Genomic DNA, 17,569 nt, shown 5'->3' on the forward strand with positions numbered 1-17,569 from the left:
TGACCTGAGCCAAAGTCAGATGCTTAACTGACTGAGCCATCTAGGCACCCTGGTTACCTTTTTATGTATGTATGTGTGTATGTATTTAATGTTTATTTGGGGGGGGGGGGCAGAGAGAGAGAGAGAGAGAAGGAATCTCAGAGCCTGTCAGTGCAGAACCCAACATGGGGCTTGAACTCAAGAACCATGAGATCATGACCTGAGTCAAAGTCAAGAGTCACTCACTGCTCAACCAACTGAGCCACCCAGGCACCCCTGTCTTTTTATTGTCTGATCTGCTCAGTGGTGTTATAAATTGCTTGATTGTAAGGACGTTGTTCATATCTCCTGGTCTCTCCTGCACAGGATCTAGCGTATAGAAAGTGCTTAATAAATTGGTTCTTCCCATAGAGGGTCTGAGCTTGGCCATAAATAATGTTTTCACAGTTCAGTTAAACTAACTTGTAAATTGAATACCTGCTTTTTCTGTTAACCCATTTTTGAAACAATGTCTTCTTCCTTCCCTTTTCTTTCAGGTTCAGGATTATCTAAGGAGATTTGAAAGTATACCAGATATGCTTGAATTGGATCACCTCACAGTTTCAGGAGATGTGACATTTGGCAAGAATGTTTCACTAAAGGTGTGTTAAGATGAAATTTTTAGTTCTGCTAGCTTTACAAAACAAGTTTATTTTCTAGTCCTAAATTTACCTTTATTTTAAGGAATACTTCTTAGTCTATACCAGATGTTTGTTTATAAGACATAAATACATTTAAAAAATGAAATAGCTTACCACAATATTTAGTATTAATACTATCTTCCGTAGATATATGACATAGTTAAAATACAATCATAATTGTTGTATATATGAACTTTATGGAATATAGCATTCAAATGGAAAGCAAATACCATGAAGTAATTTAACTGGTACTATTTTACTGAAAATCGGAGTCTTTAAAATAGAATCACTGTTAAATTAGCATTAGCTCACCAAATCTGAATCTTCATGAAAGTAGAAAAAATGGCAACTTCAGTTATACTGAACATAATCTATTCCTGTTAAGGTAATCTGTTGTCATCAGTCTAAAGATACTGATCTTACTGATAGTAAAGATACTACACCATAGTACTTGGGTACTTTGAGTATTCTTCTAGCTTAAGAAATAGGAAGGACTATGGGTATAAATATTAAAGCGCAGAACCAAAGATACCACAGCTTTTTCCTAATTATTTTTTTAAAAATCCTATGCCTAGATTACATGTGGCATTCTTAGTAAAACTACTTAAATGTATATATATATATGTGTGTGTGTCTAGATGTATATACAGTTGACCCCTGAACAACATGGGGGATTTGGGGTGCTGAGCCCCATGCAGCTGAAAATCCCCATCTAACTTTTGATTCCCCCAGACTAATAGTCTATTACTGAGTGGAAGCCTTACTGATAATAGTTGATTAACACATATTTTAGTAGGTATTTTTATTATGTACTGTATTCTTATAACAAAGCAAGCTAGAGAAAAGAAAATGTTGAGGAAATCATAAGGAAAAGACATTTATAGTACTGTATCGAAAAAATGCATGTAAATGGACTTGCACAAACACATGTTGTTCCAGGGTCAACTATACAGACATACATACGTGTGTATATATACATATGCATATATGTACACGGAACTTTATTGCGGAGACTGCCTCATCTAAACAGTCTCCCCTAAGACATGAAAAATAAATTAGTAAACTGGTTTTAACAACAAAACAAATCCAAACCTATATGTAAATATAAACCAAGCACCTCAGTATCTTTATGAAGGTAGGTAATGCTGGTGACATTGCAAGTGGTTCTTCGAAAGGGCCAGTTATGCTGTGGCACTGGGTCCACTTCTCACTCCTGGTACTACCTCTGATACAGAGGCAGGGCATCTGGAACTACTGGCAGGATTGTTAGAGGGACACATTATACAATTTTCCTTAACATATTTTTTCGTGGTTAATATTGCTTAGAAATACAACTGTTCCATTGTAAATGGAATTCTGCATAAATTCGGTGATTGTAAGGAAATCAGTTGCATTTCGGCTGCAGTTTCAAGTACACTCTCTTCTGTTTTGTTTTCCCTGTCACATAGGGAACAGTTATCATCATTGCAAATCATGGTGACCGAATTGACATCCCACCTGGAGCAGTATTAGAGAACAAGATTGTATCTGGGAACCTTCGGATCTTGGACCACTGAAATGAAAAAAAAAAATACTGTGTACACTTCATACTAATTATGGGCTAAACAGTTTCTTAACGATGAAATGTTCTCTAGGATTCTAAAATTGGCAGGTACTTTACTATGCTACTGTACCCTGCAGTGTTAATTTTTAAAGTAGAGTTTGCAATATGCTTTTAGTCCAAGAAAAAGCACAGTTGGAAGCAATACTTTTCTTTAATGAGGATCCTGAAAGTTCATCTTAAAGTGCAATATTGTTTAATCTTAAAACTGGGGCAGCTCTGCTGGAACATCTTTGAACAGAGGCCTCAATGATGGTCACTTTGAATTGCTTGTGATTTAAAAAATAAAGCTGTGAGGCAATCCATGTGTACATGTATACTTTCAATGCTAACTTCATGAAATGAAGAAAAACAGTTGACTCTTGCGAAAGTTGCTATTTCGTTTGGAAGATTTAGTCTTGAAATATTTAAGTATTCACTGGCCAGCTACCTGACACATCTAGTTTTTGCATTTCTAAGAATCTTAACCACATCATTCTTTCCATAGGAATTAAACCTGAAGGTATTCCATACCTTTCATCTAGTTCTAAAGCTGGGATGCCTGCCATGCTTTCCACAGACTCTCCACTTATGAACAAAAGTAATGTTTCTTCTCCCAGGTGAAGGGATGGGGTGGGTAGAGGTAGGGTTTTTCACTTACATACTTGTTCTCCAGTATGGTGGGGTGGAGGTAGAACTTTATAACAAGTTCCCTTTCCTTGAAGCTTTCTTGTTGTCACTGAAAATATTCATGAATAACCTTCCAAATCAGCTCTGCTGGTAGTTGAATTTGTGGCTTTTCTCTAAGGATTAATTACATTTTCTAATTCTTCCATTCTTGTTTTTAAGTAGGCTGCTTGTAATTTAAAATTTACTTGTACAGTATTAAAAAAAAAGTTACCTTATAAAGTCTGGTAATTTTTTACAGCTTTATTTTTAGACAGTTTAAGAACCAATGACATACCTTAGTAATGATAAAACAGGCTTTCCTTTTAGGAAATGGAAGAGCACAAAATAAGACTATTATTTCATTGTACATAATCACAACAAGATTAGGCACTCTGACGGGGTTAGGCAAGACTCCCGGTGTGAGGTGAGGCACAGGCACTTTGATTTGTGGAGTGCTGCTGATTCTAATTTTGAAGGTAGGTATTATAAAATCTTTAAATAACTTACTCATCACCTTATATTTCTGGCCGCAGAACAGCAGCCTATATTTTAAAAGTTCCATTTCTCCCTGGTCTTTGTTCATATACATGTCGAAAGTTAACTTAAAAACAAAAACCCAAGGGGGCCATACTTCATCTGTTATCTAAATGTTAAAATGAGAACTCATAAATACGCAGAATATATGAAAATGTATTCTAACCATTTGCTAGAAATAAAAAGGCAAAAAAACCCACAAACCAACCCTTCATAGATACTTGTATAAAAATACAGCTATTAAACTGCAGCCTTTCACATACCCCTTCTGAAAAGTATTTAAATTAGTAGTTGCATAAATAAATGCCAATATCTTTTTCTTTAATTATTACTGTGATCAGACTTTCAAGTATTTAGACTATTCTGGAAGGCTTTACTCAGATGACATACAGTCGTGGTAGAAAGATTAAATACGTGACACACGAGGCCTGAAACTTGACATTGGTCACTAAAACAAAAATTGAGTTCCTAAATCCAAGCAATCAAAAGATGTTTATTTTTCATAGAAAGATCTGTGTAAAAAAATAATTTTTCAAACAGCTTTACTTTCATAGAGAAAACTTTCTACAGAGGTTGACTAAGATTTTAATATTTTAAATTGTACCATCATTAAATAAGGTGGGACACCATATGAATTTCATTGCACTGGAAGAAATGCAAAGCATTTTTTAATATAAAGTATACAGAGCATTCTAGTCAACTACAGCTGTGTTACAGCTATGTGTTCTTTTGGATTTGGTCCAAAGAAACCTGAGTCTGTTTCCAGAGAGAATGAAAAATGTTATAGACACCTGATCAGTTACTCCTCACTGAAGGAAGCATAAAAATGGCATTCCTTGTAGATCCCACTGAATCCCAGTTTCCCAACACTGATACTTTCCTTTCCCCCTTCCCCTATCCCGTTCACTCTGGGTTCCAGGTTCAGTTCTTGAATCACAGGCATCCATATTTTCTTCACAAACACACATCCATGGTCAGATGAGCTACCCAGTTTTCCAGTATGTCATCACCTCTTCTGTTCCCAGATCTCGGACATATTTAGGTCCAAATCTTTAAGGCCTTTTAAGGCTTGAAGATTTCCAGTGTAAAAAGCTACATCTGCTGTGACCAACCTAAACATTGGAGAGAAAACTATTTTTAATCTCACACTCTCTACGATAAAGTAGCAATGCTCACAGAGTCAGTCTTATTCCTAGCTGCTAGACTATTAAAATTCAGATTTCCTAGGGACCAAATGTCAATATATTTCTCTTAGCAAGATTCCTGCCATCCTATAGTTAGAGCGCTCTATTTCAACAATAAATATCTTGGAAAGGAATAAACCAGTGCAGGTTGAAATTGGTTTCATAATTCTGCCCAATAAAAAAGACTTATCTTTAAAAAGCATGAAACAAAATAGAAAAATAGGTTAAGATTTTTTTTGTAATCAGTTGTCACTAGACTATACAGTTGACCCTTGAACACCACAGCTTTGAACTGCGTGGATCTAATTAGATTTTTTTTTGACATAGTACGCACTAAATGTACTTTCTCTTATGATTTTCAAAACATTTTCTCCAGCTTACTTTATTATAAGAATATAGTATATAACATACCAAGTATGTGTCAATCAGCTGTTGATATTAACAGTAAAGCTTCCGGTCAATAGTGGGTACTGGTACTTCAGTTTCTGGGGAATCAAAAGCTACATGTGGGTTTTCTACTTGTGAGTAGTTTGGTGCCCCTAACTCCTGCATTGTTCAAGGATCAACTGTACATATATGTGACTAATGAAATCAGGTGAAAGACAAGGTTTCCTGAGTAACATCCAAAGAAGCTAATGAAGGCTGGGATTCATGCATATATATTACTACATATAAAACTAGATACTGATATATAGCAACACGAGATGAGAAAAGAAAGTGTTAACACTTTTGAGCATTGAGCTATCACATTAATGTCTACACTTGAAAGAACATTCCAGGAAATAACACTCAGATACATATCAAAGCTCCATGCATGTAAAACAGGGACTGGTCTGAGTAGATGTATATTTTGACAAATATAGCCCATGGAAGAATAGGAGACCTTAATTTAGTAGTTTGTAAAAGAGAAGAAGAAATCCAGCTTTAGTATTTTAATGAACACGTAAGTTCTGGATCGCTGGACTACACGGGGACAGAGGTGTTAGAAGCACCTTTAATGTTTGTACTACAGTCTAATTTATAAATGCTTTTGGACTTACGTGCTTAATGTCTGACCTATCATCACATGGCAGAATTCAACAAGGACCATATTTTTCATTTAAAACTCATCTAATTAAGATGCTTTAAAAAGATTTGAAATTATACTTGTGATAATATGGTAAGTGCACTGAAACTAACAGCAACAGCTCAAAACAGAACAAAACCTTTCTAAGGCAAGGTCCCCCACATTCAAAACTAAACCTAAAATTAACATAAATCTCCATTTAAAAATATTTCCATAATCCTATCAAAGTTGAAAATTTTTGTTTAACATAAAAGGAAATATTGGCAAACACATATAACCAACAAAAGATTAGTTTGAGAGCATATGCAAAAATCTAAAATCGACAAGAAAAAGATAATACCCAAGAGAAAAATGGACAAAGAAAATGAACAGGAAAAGTGAAATGAGAACACCTGAATGACTAATGAATATATGAAAAGACGACAAACATTAGGAAATGCAAATCAAAACAAGATACCACCTGCAATTATTAAAAAAATCTAATAGCAAACGTTGACAACATGGCGCAGCTACTTTGAAGAATATTCTGGCAAAACCTAGCCGAGTGAAAATGTACATATGCTTGTATTAACTTGTGGATATACTCTAAAGAAATGATTACACCACTAGACATGCATATAGATCTTCACTGTGGCATAGTTGTAATGGAAAAAAGTAATAACTTAGAAATCTCTCTTGGGGAAATGGCTGCATTAAATATAGTTGATTCAAGTGGGAGAAATGTCAAAAAATGGACAACTATCAAATAGATAAACCAGTAACAATGCTGAGTGGAATAAAGTAAGCAGCACATGTACAATATACCATGTAAGTTTATAAAACAGTGCTACATATTTTTTTAAGATCTAGAGATAAGGAGAAGGACTTAAAAATGTAGGCCAAATTTATTAGACATATTGACTAAGGTTGGGGAAAGAGAATGGGATTGGAGATGGGAGCCAGGGATACTTCAATTTCATTTGGAATGCCATTTTTTAAAAACATGAACATTTTTCCAAGCGAAATGATAAATGTTAATGATTAAGTAGCAGCAATACAAATATTTTCTTTACGTCTGTATTTTTAAAATGTCTTAAATAAAAAAAATTCCATTTAAAAAACAGGGCTGGGAAGAAGGAAAGTAGCAAGTAACTGCTTAATGCGTACAGGGTTTCTTCTTGGTTTTTTTTTTTTAAGCTTTGATCTTATTTTATTATCTGACTAGACAACTAGACAACAGGAACTAGAACACACTTGTGAATGTACTAACTGCTACTGAATTGTTAACTGCAAAATGGTTAATTTTATGTGAATTTCATCTTGAAAAAAAAAATACATTTTTAAAGCCATTCCAGGAACAAAAATTACTTATAAGCAGGTAGTTTATTATGTCTTTTGCTAGAGTCTACAGGTCAATTTTCAGGGAATTCTATCTTTCAAGGAATCACTCACAAGACATGAATTGACTTACACAGAATTAGTGTCTTTAAAAGTATATGACAGTGAAGATCTCTAGGTTGGTAAGACCCCCAAATAGCTATATTAACACAGAAAATAATAGGTAATGAGTTAGCTTCAATGCTTCAGAACTACTGGTCAGAAAAACCCATGAACGAACCAACCCAGACTTAGCTATGGGAATAAAAATAGAAGGTTATGGGTCGAGTAGGCTTAAAAATACTAGTTTTTTAAAAATAGTCTCTGAGACGTATTTGGTATTCATTAAACTGTCCTTGAACTTTTCTGTGGCTCTGAAACTTTTGAAAATAACAATTCTTAAAAAAAAAAAAAAGAAAAAGAAGAACCAGGTAATAATTAAGGGAGAGAATCAGATTGTTGCATAAAACTAACTCAGCGTGGCCAACACGTTCAGTATTATGAAGCTCCCAAATATTTTTTTGCAAAATCAATTCAGTGTACTTGTTTTGTTGGACAGGGCCAATTTCTGACTCCAAAATGCATTTTTTCATTTGTTCCTATAAGTTTGAAATTGAAGCCCAAAACTTAATGTTTTATTCCTAAAATCCACAGAACGAGTAGCACACTGAGAAAATCATATTAGGATGTAGCTTCATGATCAGTGCTTTTGTATTTTATATAATTTTTCCCCATATCTTTATGTTCTTCACAAAAATTTTGTGATGGTACTTTTTACCATCATCCCTATTTTCAAATCCAAGAAAATAAAAGTGCAAAAATAAGTGATTTATCTAACGTCACACAACTAGTAAGTGGCAGAACTTAACCCAAGTTTTCTGATTCTAAATTGTTTTGTATAACTAAAATATTTCACTGATAGTACATATAATTTGTTCAAAAGCTTACAATAAAAATGTACATACACACACATTTTTTTTGTAACATTATGAAAGTTACAGAAGATTTTATCCTTCTCATTTTATAAATAAGGCAGAAGTTAAGTGGACCTTCTCATGGTCACACAGCTACAAAGTAGGACTTCGAGTCCTGTCTGGATACAGGGAGACTACTGCATAACCTAAGGATGTGCTACTGACCCACACTACCTCAAAACAGACATATAAGTAATTGACCACTTATAAAACACTTTAATGTAGATAGACAAATTGATATAGATGTCCTCTCCACAGAGGAAAAAGTTGCTGATTTTACCATGGTGCAGATCTGGCAAGATTATAATGGAAAAGGACAGCATAATGAATAAAAACCAATCAGGCAATCCAATACTGGAGCATGTAGTAAAAATATGTTGAAAACATACCCATTTTGAGGTCCTCCATCATTTATCACATTTAAATGAGACAACTGTTTTTTCAAGTGGAGTTTATAACTTGCATTAATTCTTAAAAATAACATCTGGAAAAGAAGTAATATGGTTTCTTAAAGCTCTTTTGAAATAGAAGACATAAGCATCTGAGTTATCAGTATCAAATCAATATTATTTGGAAAAAATATATTTAAGTTTATTTATTTATTTTGAGTGAGAGCACGAGCAGATGAGGGGCAGAGAGGGGGAGAGAGAATCCCAAGCAGGCTCGGTACTATCAGTGTGGAGCCCGACATGGGGCTCGAACTCCTGAAACTCAAGATCACGACCTCAGCCGAAATCAAGAGCTGGACACTTAACCAACTGAGCCACCCAGGAGAAAATACTTTTTAAAAATCTTTGCTTTGGCATATACTTTTAAGATGCTACTCTGAAGGTATTTAGTTGCTATTTTAGTACAGTTTTCTCTATAGTTGGATAAAACCTCTTTTTCTTCTTATCAGCAGTACTTCTTTTAGTGATATGATTTATCACTGCCTTTCTGCTCCTTTGAAGTCCTCTGGGATATATAACTGGGATGAACCAAGCCAGGTATAAAGAAATGGAGAATTCTGCAGTATATTAAATAGGAACTTCAAGACAAAACAACAAAGTCACAATGGTAGAGGCAAAGATACTTTCATCCTTCTAAATTGATAAAATTACTTCAAAGTATTTTATTGCTCCTGCATGCAGAGTTTTGATTCAATGGCCCAATACTTCTGTGGGAAATACCTGACCTGAAATTATATAATCTTTGGAAATGATTTTGTGGAGGCACCTGGGTGGCTCAGTCGGTTGAGCGTCCAACTTCAGCTCAGGTCACGATCTCACTGTCCGTGGGTTCAAGCCCCACGTCGGGCTCTGTGCTGACTGCTCAGAGCCTGGAGCCTGTTTCAGATTCTGTGTCTCCCTCTCTCTCTGACTCTCCCCCGTTCATGCTCTGTCTCTGTCTCAAAAATAAATAAATGTTAAAAAAAAAAAATTAAAAAAAAAATGATTTTGTGGAGTAACATGTTTTCTATGGGAGGAAATATATATAAAGGCACCTATGGAATTTTGTGGAATTACTGGTATTCATGTGACAATACTGACATAAAAATCTAATTCTTGCCCAGCTTTGATAAGAGTTCCCTTTAAATTATGATGCAGATTAAAAAAAAAAAAACAAAAAACATGAAATACCTGGATGCCCAGCTCCTTGACCTGGCCATAATTAGAACTCAGATTGACAAATCCAAAAAGTGAGAATGTCAGAGGTGAGATCTTATACTTGGAATGAGAAGGATGGCTTGGCTAGGAAGAAATAAGGGAAAAAAAGAGAGACCCAAGTGGGTGCTCCATATCTTATGGCTCCTCCTCAATCCTCAGTGGGCCTCAAAGGAGTTGGATGATATTTAATCATGACTTTGGAATGATAAATGAAAACCTAGGGAAGCATGCAGAAAAACAGGTACTGTCAGATGGAAGTCTGAGGTGGTATGGAAAAGGAAACCACCACGAGAAAGAATAGGCAAAAGACCCTAATTTGCTCCCAGATACCATTTCTATATACTCAAACAATTAGAGGCAAACTCAAATAAGAAACTTGTTTGAAGAGCAAAAATTCCAGTGAAAGTTAAGCTCATTAGTCATACAACTAAGCTTGTATTCCAACACTGTATCATTCTACAACTGGGCTCAAATGAGATAGCCTTGTATAGAGGGAACAAGCTAAGGTGGGTAAAGAAGACTGGAGGGGCGCCTGGGTGGCTCAGTCAGTTAAGCATCTGACTTCAGCTCAGGTCATGATCTCATGGTTTGTGGGTTCAAGCCCCGCATCAGGCTCACTGCTATCAGTGCAAAGCCTGCTTGGGATCCTCTGTCCTCCTCTTTCTCTGTCTCTCCCCAGCTCACTCACACTCTCTCAAAAATAAATATACATTAAAAAAAAAAAGATTGGGGAAAAAATACTGGAATCTTTAAAGTATCAGGAGAGGGAAACAAAGCAAGTAGAGGGGATGGGGTAGAAGTGTAGGTGAACAATGGAGAAAACTCTGATAACACTTTTGTAGGGGAAGACAATAGGGACAAGGAGTGGATATTTCATAGGTGAGAGGTGCCAAATTTTACTATTTTCCTGGTTTATGCATACTAAGATCATTTATGTTGATCTAACAAAAATATGGTATACTGACTATTTCATGTGTCCTCTCATTATTAATTCTATCACTAATTCCTTCACTATCCCATTTGGATTATAATAACAGCAACATATTTTACTATTGATAAATGCCAACTCTGATTTTCAAACTGATACTATAACGAATGACGTAAGTAGAATCTGGGATCTCTATACTCAATGGACAAACAAAATATCTGCTTTTTATAATTGCTGACCATATAGCAGAGCAATTATTGCTCTGGCCTGTTAGAGCTAGAGGCACTTTGAAATCAGACATTTGTATCCACATTTCACAGGTTAATATAACAGCTGAAAAAATAATCATCGGAAAAATGAACTAGGCTTAACTGTACCAAAAGTATATAAAAAACACTCCAATTCTGTATGCATATGTTATGTATAAAAAAAGTAGTTTTAGGAATTACTACTCACTTGTGTTTGTTCTTCTGGAAGAAGATCAAATATAGCTTCATGCATTTTTGCCATTTGCTTACAAATATTCCTGAAACAGGCAGAAGGAACGGGAGCTTTCACCTCATACTGGCAGAGAAAAACAATGAGAATTATGTTCATGTCCTCTGGACTGTTAATTGTCTCCAGTGTTTCCTAAAACATATGTTTTTGGCCCATGTTACATGTCTAACTCTGGTATAGTTGACACTTACACTTCAACCGTGATCTGTGCTACTCATGCATATCTCAAGAACTTTTCATTATCCTAATCTAATCTAAGAAAGCCATCATAATTTAGTGGCTAAGAACACAGGCTGCTTCCCTTCTTAAGATAGACTGCTTGGGTTCAAATCCTAGCTCTTTAGATGGTTAGCTAATGCTGGGCAAGTTACTTCATTTCTATCTCAAAGGGCTTTCTGTGAGGACTTAAAAAGATGACTCATAAGAACACAAAACAGTGCTTAATACAAAGTAAGTGCTCAAAAAAATGTTAGCTACCAATCTGGCTCAATATACAATGACGTGAATCTTTAAAGTAGGCCTTCCAGGGGCACCTGGGTGGCTCAGTCGGTCAAGCGTCCGACTTCAGCTCAGGTCATGATCTCGCGGTCCGTGAGTTCGAGCCCCGCGTCGGGCTCTGGGCTGATGGCCTGCTTCGGATTCTGTGTCTCCCTCTCTCTCTGCCCCTCCCCCGTTCATGCTCTGTCTCTCTCTGTCTCAAAAATAAACGTTAAAAAAAATTTTTTTAAATAAATAAATAAAAATAATAAAGTAGGCCTTCCAAATTAAGAGATTATTTTTTAAAGATGATTTTAAGAATGTGTCAACATGATCATATCTGAAACCAATAGGACTCTGGTATCAAAATTTTCTTTTTCTTTTATAGGTAAGCCAATAAAGTAATCATATTTACTTTAAAGATGGAAAAGGAAGACTTTTTCAGCAATGACCTATACTGAAAATTTAAACTTAGGTAAATTCATTTTAACTATTCTTACGTTTGGAACAATATACTGGTATCATTCAAACAGCCATCTTTGGCCCATATCTTATAATTCACAGCTTAAATTATATACTATTTTTATTTATAAGACAAATCTGGGCTAAATAATCTAATGTACTAATCTTACATAGTTATTAAAATGATAAATTCCAATATATTGCTCTTAAAAGAACCACGCAGAAGTCACCACGTGACTGGACCAAGATCAGCAAAGTTGTGACCAACCTAATAGTTTACCTTTCTTCAGCCTAGAAATATAAAAATCCCCTTATCTTCTATTTTTTTTATTAATAATAGCGATATAATTCACACACAATAAAATTCACCCTTTTCAAGTGTACAACTGGTTTTTAGTAAACTCATAGTTATAAAACCATTACCACTAACTTCTGAACATTCTCCTCACCCCAAAAGAAACCCATAACCTTTCACAGTCACTCCCATTCCTCCCTCCCTGAGGTTGCTCCTGACAACCACTAATCTCTGTAAACGTACTCCTATAACACATGGCTTTTTGTGACTAGCTTTTTTCACTTAGCATAATGCTTTCAAGATTCATCCATGTTGTTGACATGCATCAATACTTCATCTTTTAAATGGCTGCATGATATTCTATTGAATGAATATACCACAGTTTATCCAATCATCTATTGATGGACATTTGGTTTCTTTCTACTTTTTGGCTATCAGTAATGATGCCATGAACATTCATGTACTGGATTTTGTGTGGACAAGTGTTTTCAATTCTTTTAGGTGTATACCTAGAAGTGGAATTACTGGGTCATATGGTAACTTTATATTTAATCTTCTTAGAAAATGCCAATTTTTTTTTAAAACCCTACCCAGCAGTGTATGAGGGTTCCAATATCTCCATATCCTCACCAACACTTGTTACTGTCCTTTTATTTAGGCATCCTAGTAGTTAGGAAGTAGTTACCTCGTTATGGTAACATCCCCTTATTTTAACTACCACCCTGTACTGAATAGTATCTGCCCAAATTCATGTTTACTCTGAACTTTATAAGGTCATACTGGATTAGAGTGGGCACTAAATCCACTGACTGATGTCCTTATAAAAGAAAGGAGAGGCACTTGGGCGGCTCAATTGGTTAAGAGTCCTACTTCGGCTCAGGTCATGATCTCACGGTTTGTTGAGTTCAAGCCTCACGTAGGGCTCTGTGCTGACTGCTCAGAGCCTGGAGCCTGCTTCAGATTGTCTCTCTCTCTGCCCCTGTCTCCCTCTCTCTCTGCCCCTCACCTGTTCACGGTCTGTCTCTCTCTCTCTCTCTCTCAAAATAAATAAACATTAAAAAAATTTTAATAAAAAAAATTAAGGAAATTTAGAAAGACACACAGAAGGAAAATGGCCACATGAAGACAGAGGTAGATATTGAAATGGTGCATCTATAAGCCAAAGAATGCCAACAGAGAATGACAGCAGGCACCAGAAACTAGAAAGAGGCAGGGAAAGACTCTTTGCTAGAACCTTCAGAGGAAGCATGGCCGACAACACTTTGATATAGGACTTCTAGCTTTTAGAATTATGAAAGAATAAATTTCTGTGGTTTTAAGCCACTTGGTCTGTGGTAATTTGTTTTGGCAGCTCTGGGAACCTAGTACACCCCCAAAACCTTCCTTCACACCTAAAGATGAACCTTGCTTTCCCTAAAGATATCACTTTTTTTTAAATTTTTTTTTAAATGTTTATTTATTTTTGAGACAGAGACAGAGCATGAACAGGGGAGGGTCAGAGAGAGAGAGAGAGAGAGAGAGAGAGAGAGAGAGAGAGACAGAAGCTAAAACAGGCTCCAGGCTCTGAGCTGTCAGCACAGAGCCCAATGCGAGCCTCGAACCCATGAAACACAAGGTCGAAGCAGGGCTCGAACTCATGGACCGCGAGATCATGACCTGAACCGAAGTTGGACGCTTAACCAACTGAGCAACCAGGCGCCCCCCTAAAGATACTATTCTTTCCATCTAACCTTCACCATCATATTTCTTCAGTCACTGAAACTTGATACCATATTCTTTATTCTCAACCCTTAAAATTTGATTCTTGCCACCACCCCAAACCACCTTCTTCTACTATTAACAATCTTCTGAAATTTCTTTCTGCCAAAATCACTAAAGACATCCAAACTTCCAAATTTAGTAACTTTTCTACTTCTGCTTCCTCACTACTCTGCAGTATTCACATACCTTCACGCTTGAAACACAGTCCTTGTGTGACACAATGCTTTCCTGGTTCCTTCCTCCCCTCCTGGAGGAAAAAGATGTCTCCTATCTCCTAAGTGCAAAGCTTCTTCCGTGTTAACCCCCCTCATTTTCCCTTCTTTCTCTCCTGTCAATCTCATTCAATCTAACAGCTTCTAATTTATCTCTAATCCAGAACCACTTTATTAAGTCACACATTTCCTAAATGTTCCATACCATAACTGAGTTTACTATAAGCTTTCCCAAACCTGCCTCTTTCCTGTTTCAATTACTATTGCTGTTATTACAATCCTCCTGCTCACACAGCCTGGAAATCTCCAACTCAGCTTTTATTCCTCCTTCTCCTTGGTTCCTTATATTGAATTGGTGACTAAGTGCCATCAAATGTACTTTCAGAGTATTTTGCACATTAATACTCTAGGTCAGAGTTTCTCAACCTCTACACTACTGACATTTTGGCTACATCATTCATTGTTGCGAGGGCTGTCCTGTGTATTATAGGATGTTCAGTACCAGTATCAGCCCACTCCCCAAACTCTGACAACCAAAAATATCACAACACTTCTGAATATCCTCTGGGAACAAAACTGTCTCAGTTGAGAAACATTGCCCTAGGTGAGGTCTTCAATACTTCTTATCTGAAAAAATATACTAGCATTTTAATGAGTCCAATTATAAGGTCAACAAACATTAAATAAAGCTGCTTGGTACACAGTAACTTCTGGATAAGTATTTTCTTAGATGTGTATGTATATGTACATATATGTATGTATATATGTACATATGTATGTATATGAGTATATGGACCTACATATGAGAATACGTATGCTGGAATGAATGTGTCAGATACTACAATAGTTGGAGTGTACAAAGATGAATCAGAGACAGGGAGCTTTGGGGAGCTGCCTAAAAGCTGGTTGGTGTTCCAGAAAGTGGACATTGCATGCTACAGGAACATGGATGAAGGACATTTAGGCAATAGTGGAGGTGGCTTCCTGAGCAGCACACCTGGGCTGCTGCGTCTTCAAATGATAACAATTAAGTGAAACTATTCCAAACAGAAGACATTTCATATCACCTCAAATCCATTCTACATACTATCTGATAAGTCCTTCTGAAGTGCAATTCTAATCAGGTGATTTGTTAGTTTAAAAATCTTGGGGTTCTACTCTGTTTAAAATTTAGAAAGCTGTAAGACAATGTTCTACTACCCTAACCACAAGAAAAACCATAATAATTTACAAAATCATAACTTTTTTTCAACCCATCAGAGAACAAAGGTCCCAGAACCACGGGAACAAATACCAAAGAGTCACAAGCCCTTCTGAGGAGATGGGACACACGAAATGTCTCATTATGGCAGAGCATAGGACGAAGAGGTGACTACCACAGAAGCAAAAAAGAAAGAAAACAACTAACATTTTAACAAAATCCCAAAGGCAAAATATGAACTAGTATATGTTTACACTAAATGAGAACTCTAGCTACAAGGAGAGTGTGCACTCATTCACAGGCTCTTCTCTATGGGTCTCCGGAAGGTACTCGGAAGCAACACTGAGATCAGAGCAGGAGACCACAGAGTCACTCTCAGTAGCAGCACAGACAAGCAGGAGGCGAATGGCTGCCACTAGAGAAAAGGAACCAATGCCGACGAATTCCCTGCACCCTCCTCTTATACCAAGCAAAAGCCTTAAGTCACTGAGAAAGGGCACCAAACTCTTTCATCCCCAGGGCCACTGTGTGAGGAACAGAAACAGAAAATACCTTTAAGCCTAGGATCATAAACCAAATTGGTTACCACTGGAGGAGGGGTGGGGCCACTGAGAAGGCTTCACATCCCAGGACTTACATTACCTGATTCCAAGACTTCTAGTAATGCTACAGTAGTTAAGACAGTGTAGTATTGGTGTAAGATGGACTTACAGGTCAAAGGAACAGATTAGACAGTTCAAAAAAAGACCCACACAAAAATAGCCAATTGATTTTCAACAAAGATGCCAATGGAGAAAGGATAGCCTTCAACAAAAGGTGCTGGAACTATCCAGAAAAATGAACACTGACTCATACTTTGCACTACATACAAAAATCAACTAGAAATGGATCACAGATATAAGAAAACACTGGAAATTATCTGTGTAACTTGGGTTATACAGAAACTTCTTAGGATAGGACACAAGCATGAACAATAAAAGAAAGAAATGATAAACTGGAATTCATCAGAATTTAAAACTGCTTTTGTATGACACTGTCAAGAAAATGAAAAGATAAGCGATAGACTGGGAGAAAATACTTAAAAACTCTCCAAAAAATAAACATTAAAAAAGTTAAACAAAACAAAAACAAAAAAAACCATACAGACAATATAAAGTGCGGGTGAAGATGAAGAGCACCCCGAACTCTGATATATCAAAAGTAGGAAGACAAAATGGTACAATCACTTCAGAAAACAATTTGGCAGTTTTTTGTAAAGATATTATAAAGTTTTGCATTTATGTACAAAATTTTTGTATTTACACAAAAGAAATAGAATACATGCCCACATAAAGATGTGCACATGAATGTTTATAGCAGCATTATTGTAACAGGCAAAGACTGGAGACAACTCAAAGGTCTATTCACTGATAAATGGGTTTATAAACAAAGTGATGCATCCGTACAATTGATACTACTCTATAATAAAAAGGAACAAACCACTAACATATGCTATAAATTTCAAAAGCATTATGTTAAATGAAAGGAGCCTGGGACAACAGCTACATTCTGTATAATTCCATTTATAGGACATTTTGGAAAAAGCAAAACTATACAGATGAACATCAGATCAGTGGTGTCAAGGTTTTGGGATGTGGGAAGAGAACTGACTGCTGGAGACAATGTTTAACAGTGATGGAACTGGTCAATATCTTGATTGTGGTAGTTCTATTATTAAAGTCATCATATACTTATGGTGAATTTTAGGGGTGCTTGGGTGGCTTAGTTGGTTGAGCGTCTTATTCTTGATTTCAGCTCAGGTCATGACCCCAGGGTAGTGGGAGGGAGCCCTGTATTGAGCTCTGTGCTGAGCATGGAGCCTGCTTAAGATTCTCTCTCTCTCTCTCTCTCTCTCTCTCTCTCTCTCTCTCTCTGTGCCTCTCCCACACTCTCTGTGTCTCTCAAATAAAAAAAAAAAAATTCTTTTTTTTTTTTTTTTTTTAAGAAAAAGGGTGCATTTTATTGAACGTGTTATATCCCCATAAACCTGACTTAAACTGTTTAGCTTTCCACTGGTAGTCAAAACTCT

At 36.3% G+C, this 17,569-nt stretch overlaps 2 protein-coding genes across 9 annotated transcripts in view; one reads left to right on the forward strand and one right to left on the reverse strand.

The window, feature by feature from the left end:
• Window positions 1-2,564, forward strand: part of UGP2 (UDP-glucose pyrophosphorylase 2) — a 64,632-nt gene extending 62,068 nt beyond the window's left edge. For both annotated transcript variants that reach the window (XM_047069661.1, XM_047069660.1), the window contains exons 9-10: window positions 516-620; window positions 2,108-2,564. In XM_047069661.1, coding sequence (XP_046925617.1) covers window positions 516-620; window positions 2,108-2,215 — 213 coding nt within the window. In that variant the 3' untranslated portion in view covers window positions 2,216-2,564. The remainder of the gene's footprint in view (window positions 1-515; window positions 621-2,107) is intronic.
• Window positions 2,565-3,153: 589 nt separating this feature from the next.
• VPS54 (VPS54 subunit of GARP complex) overlaps window positions 3,154-17,569 on the reverse strand; it is a 149,355-nt gene continuing 134,939 nt past the window's right edge. For all 7 annotated transcript variants that reach the window (XM_047069653.1, XM_047069654.1, XM_047069659.1 and 4 more), the window contains 3 exons: window positions 11,052-11,159; window positions 8,411-8,505; window positions 3,154-4,553 (listed from right to left, as the gene is read on the reverse strand). In XM_047069653.1, the coding sequence (XP_046925609.1) occupies window positions 4,448-4,553; window positions 8,411-8,505; window positions 11,052-11,159 (309 nt within the window). In that variant the 3' untranslated portion in view covers window positions 3,154-4,447. The remainder of the gene's footprint in view (window positions 4,554-8,410; window positions 8,506-11,051; window positions 11,160-17,569) is intronic.

Source organism: Lynx rufus, unplaced genomic scaffold (assembly GCF_022079265.1).
Source record: "Lynx rufus isolate CCGP_SWC_20201006 ecotype Redwood Valley unplaced genomic scaffold, mLynRuf1.p SCAF_8, whole genome shotgun sequence".
Lineage (NCBI taxonomy): Eukaryota > Metazoa > Chordata > Mammalia > Carnivora > Felidae > Lynx > Lynx rufus.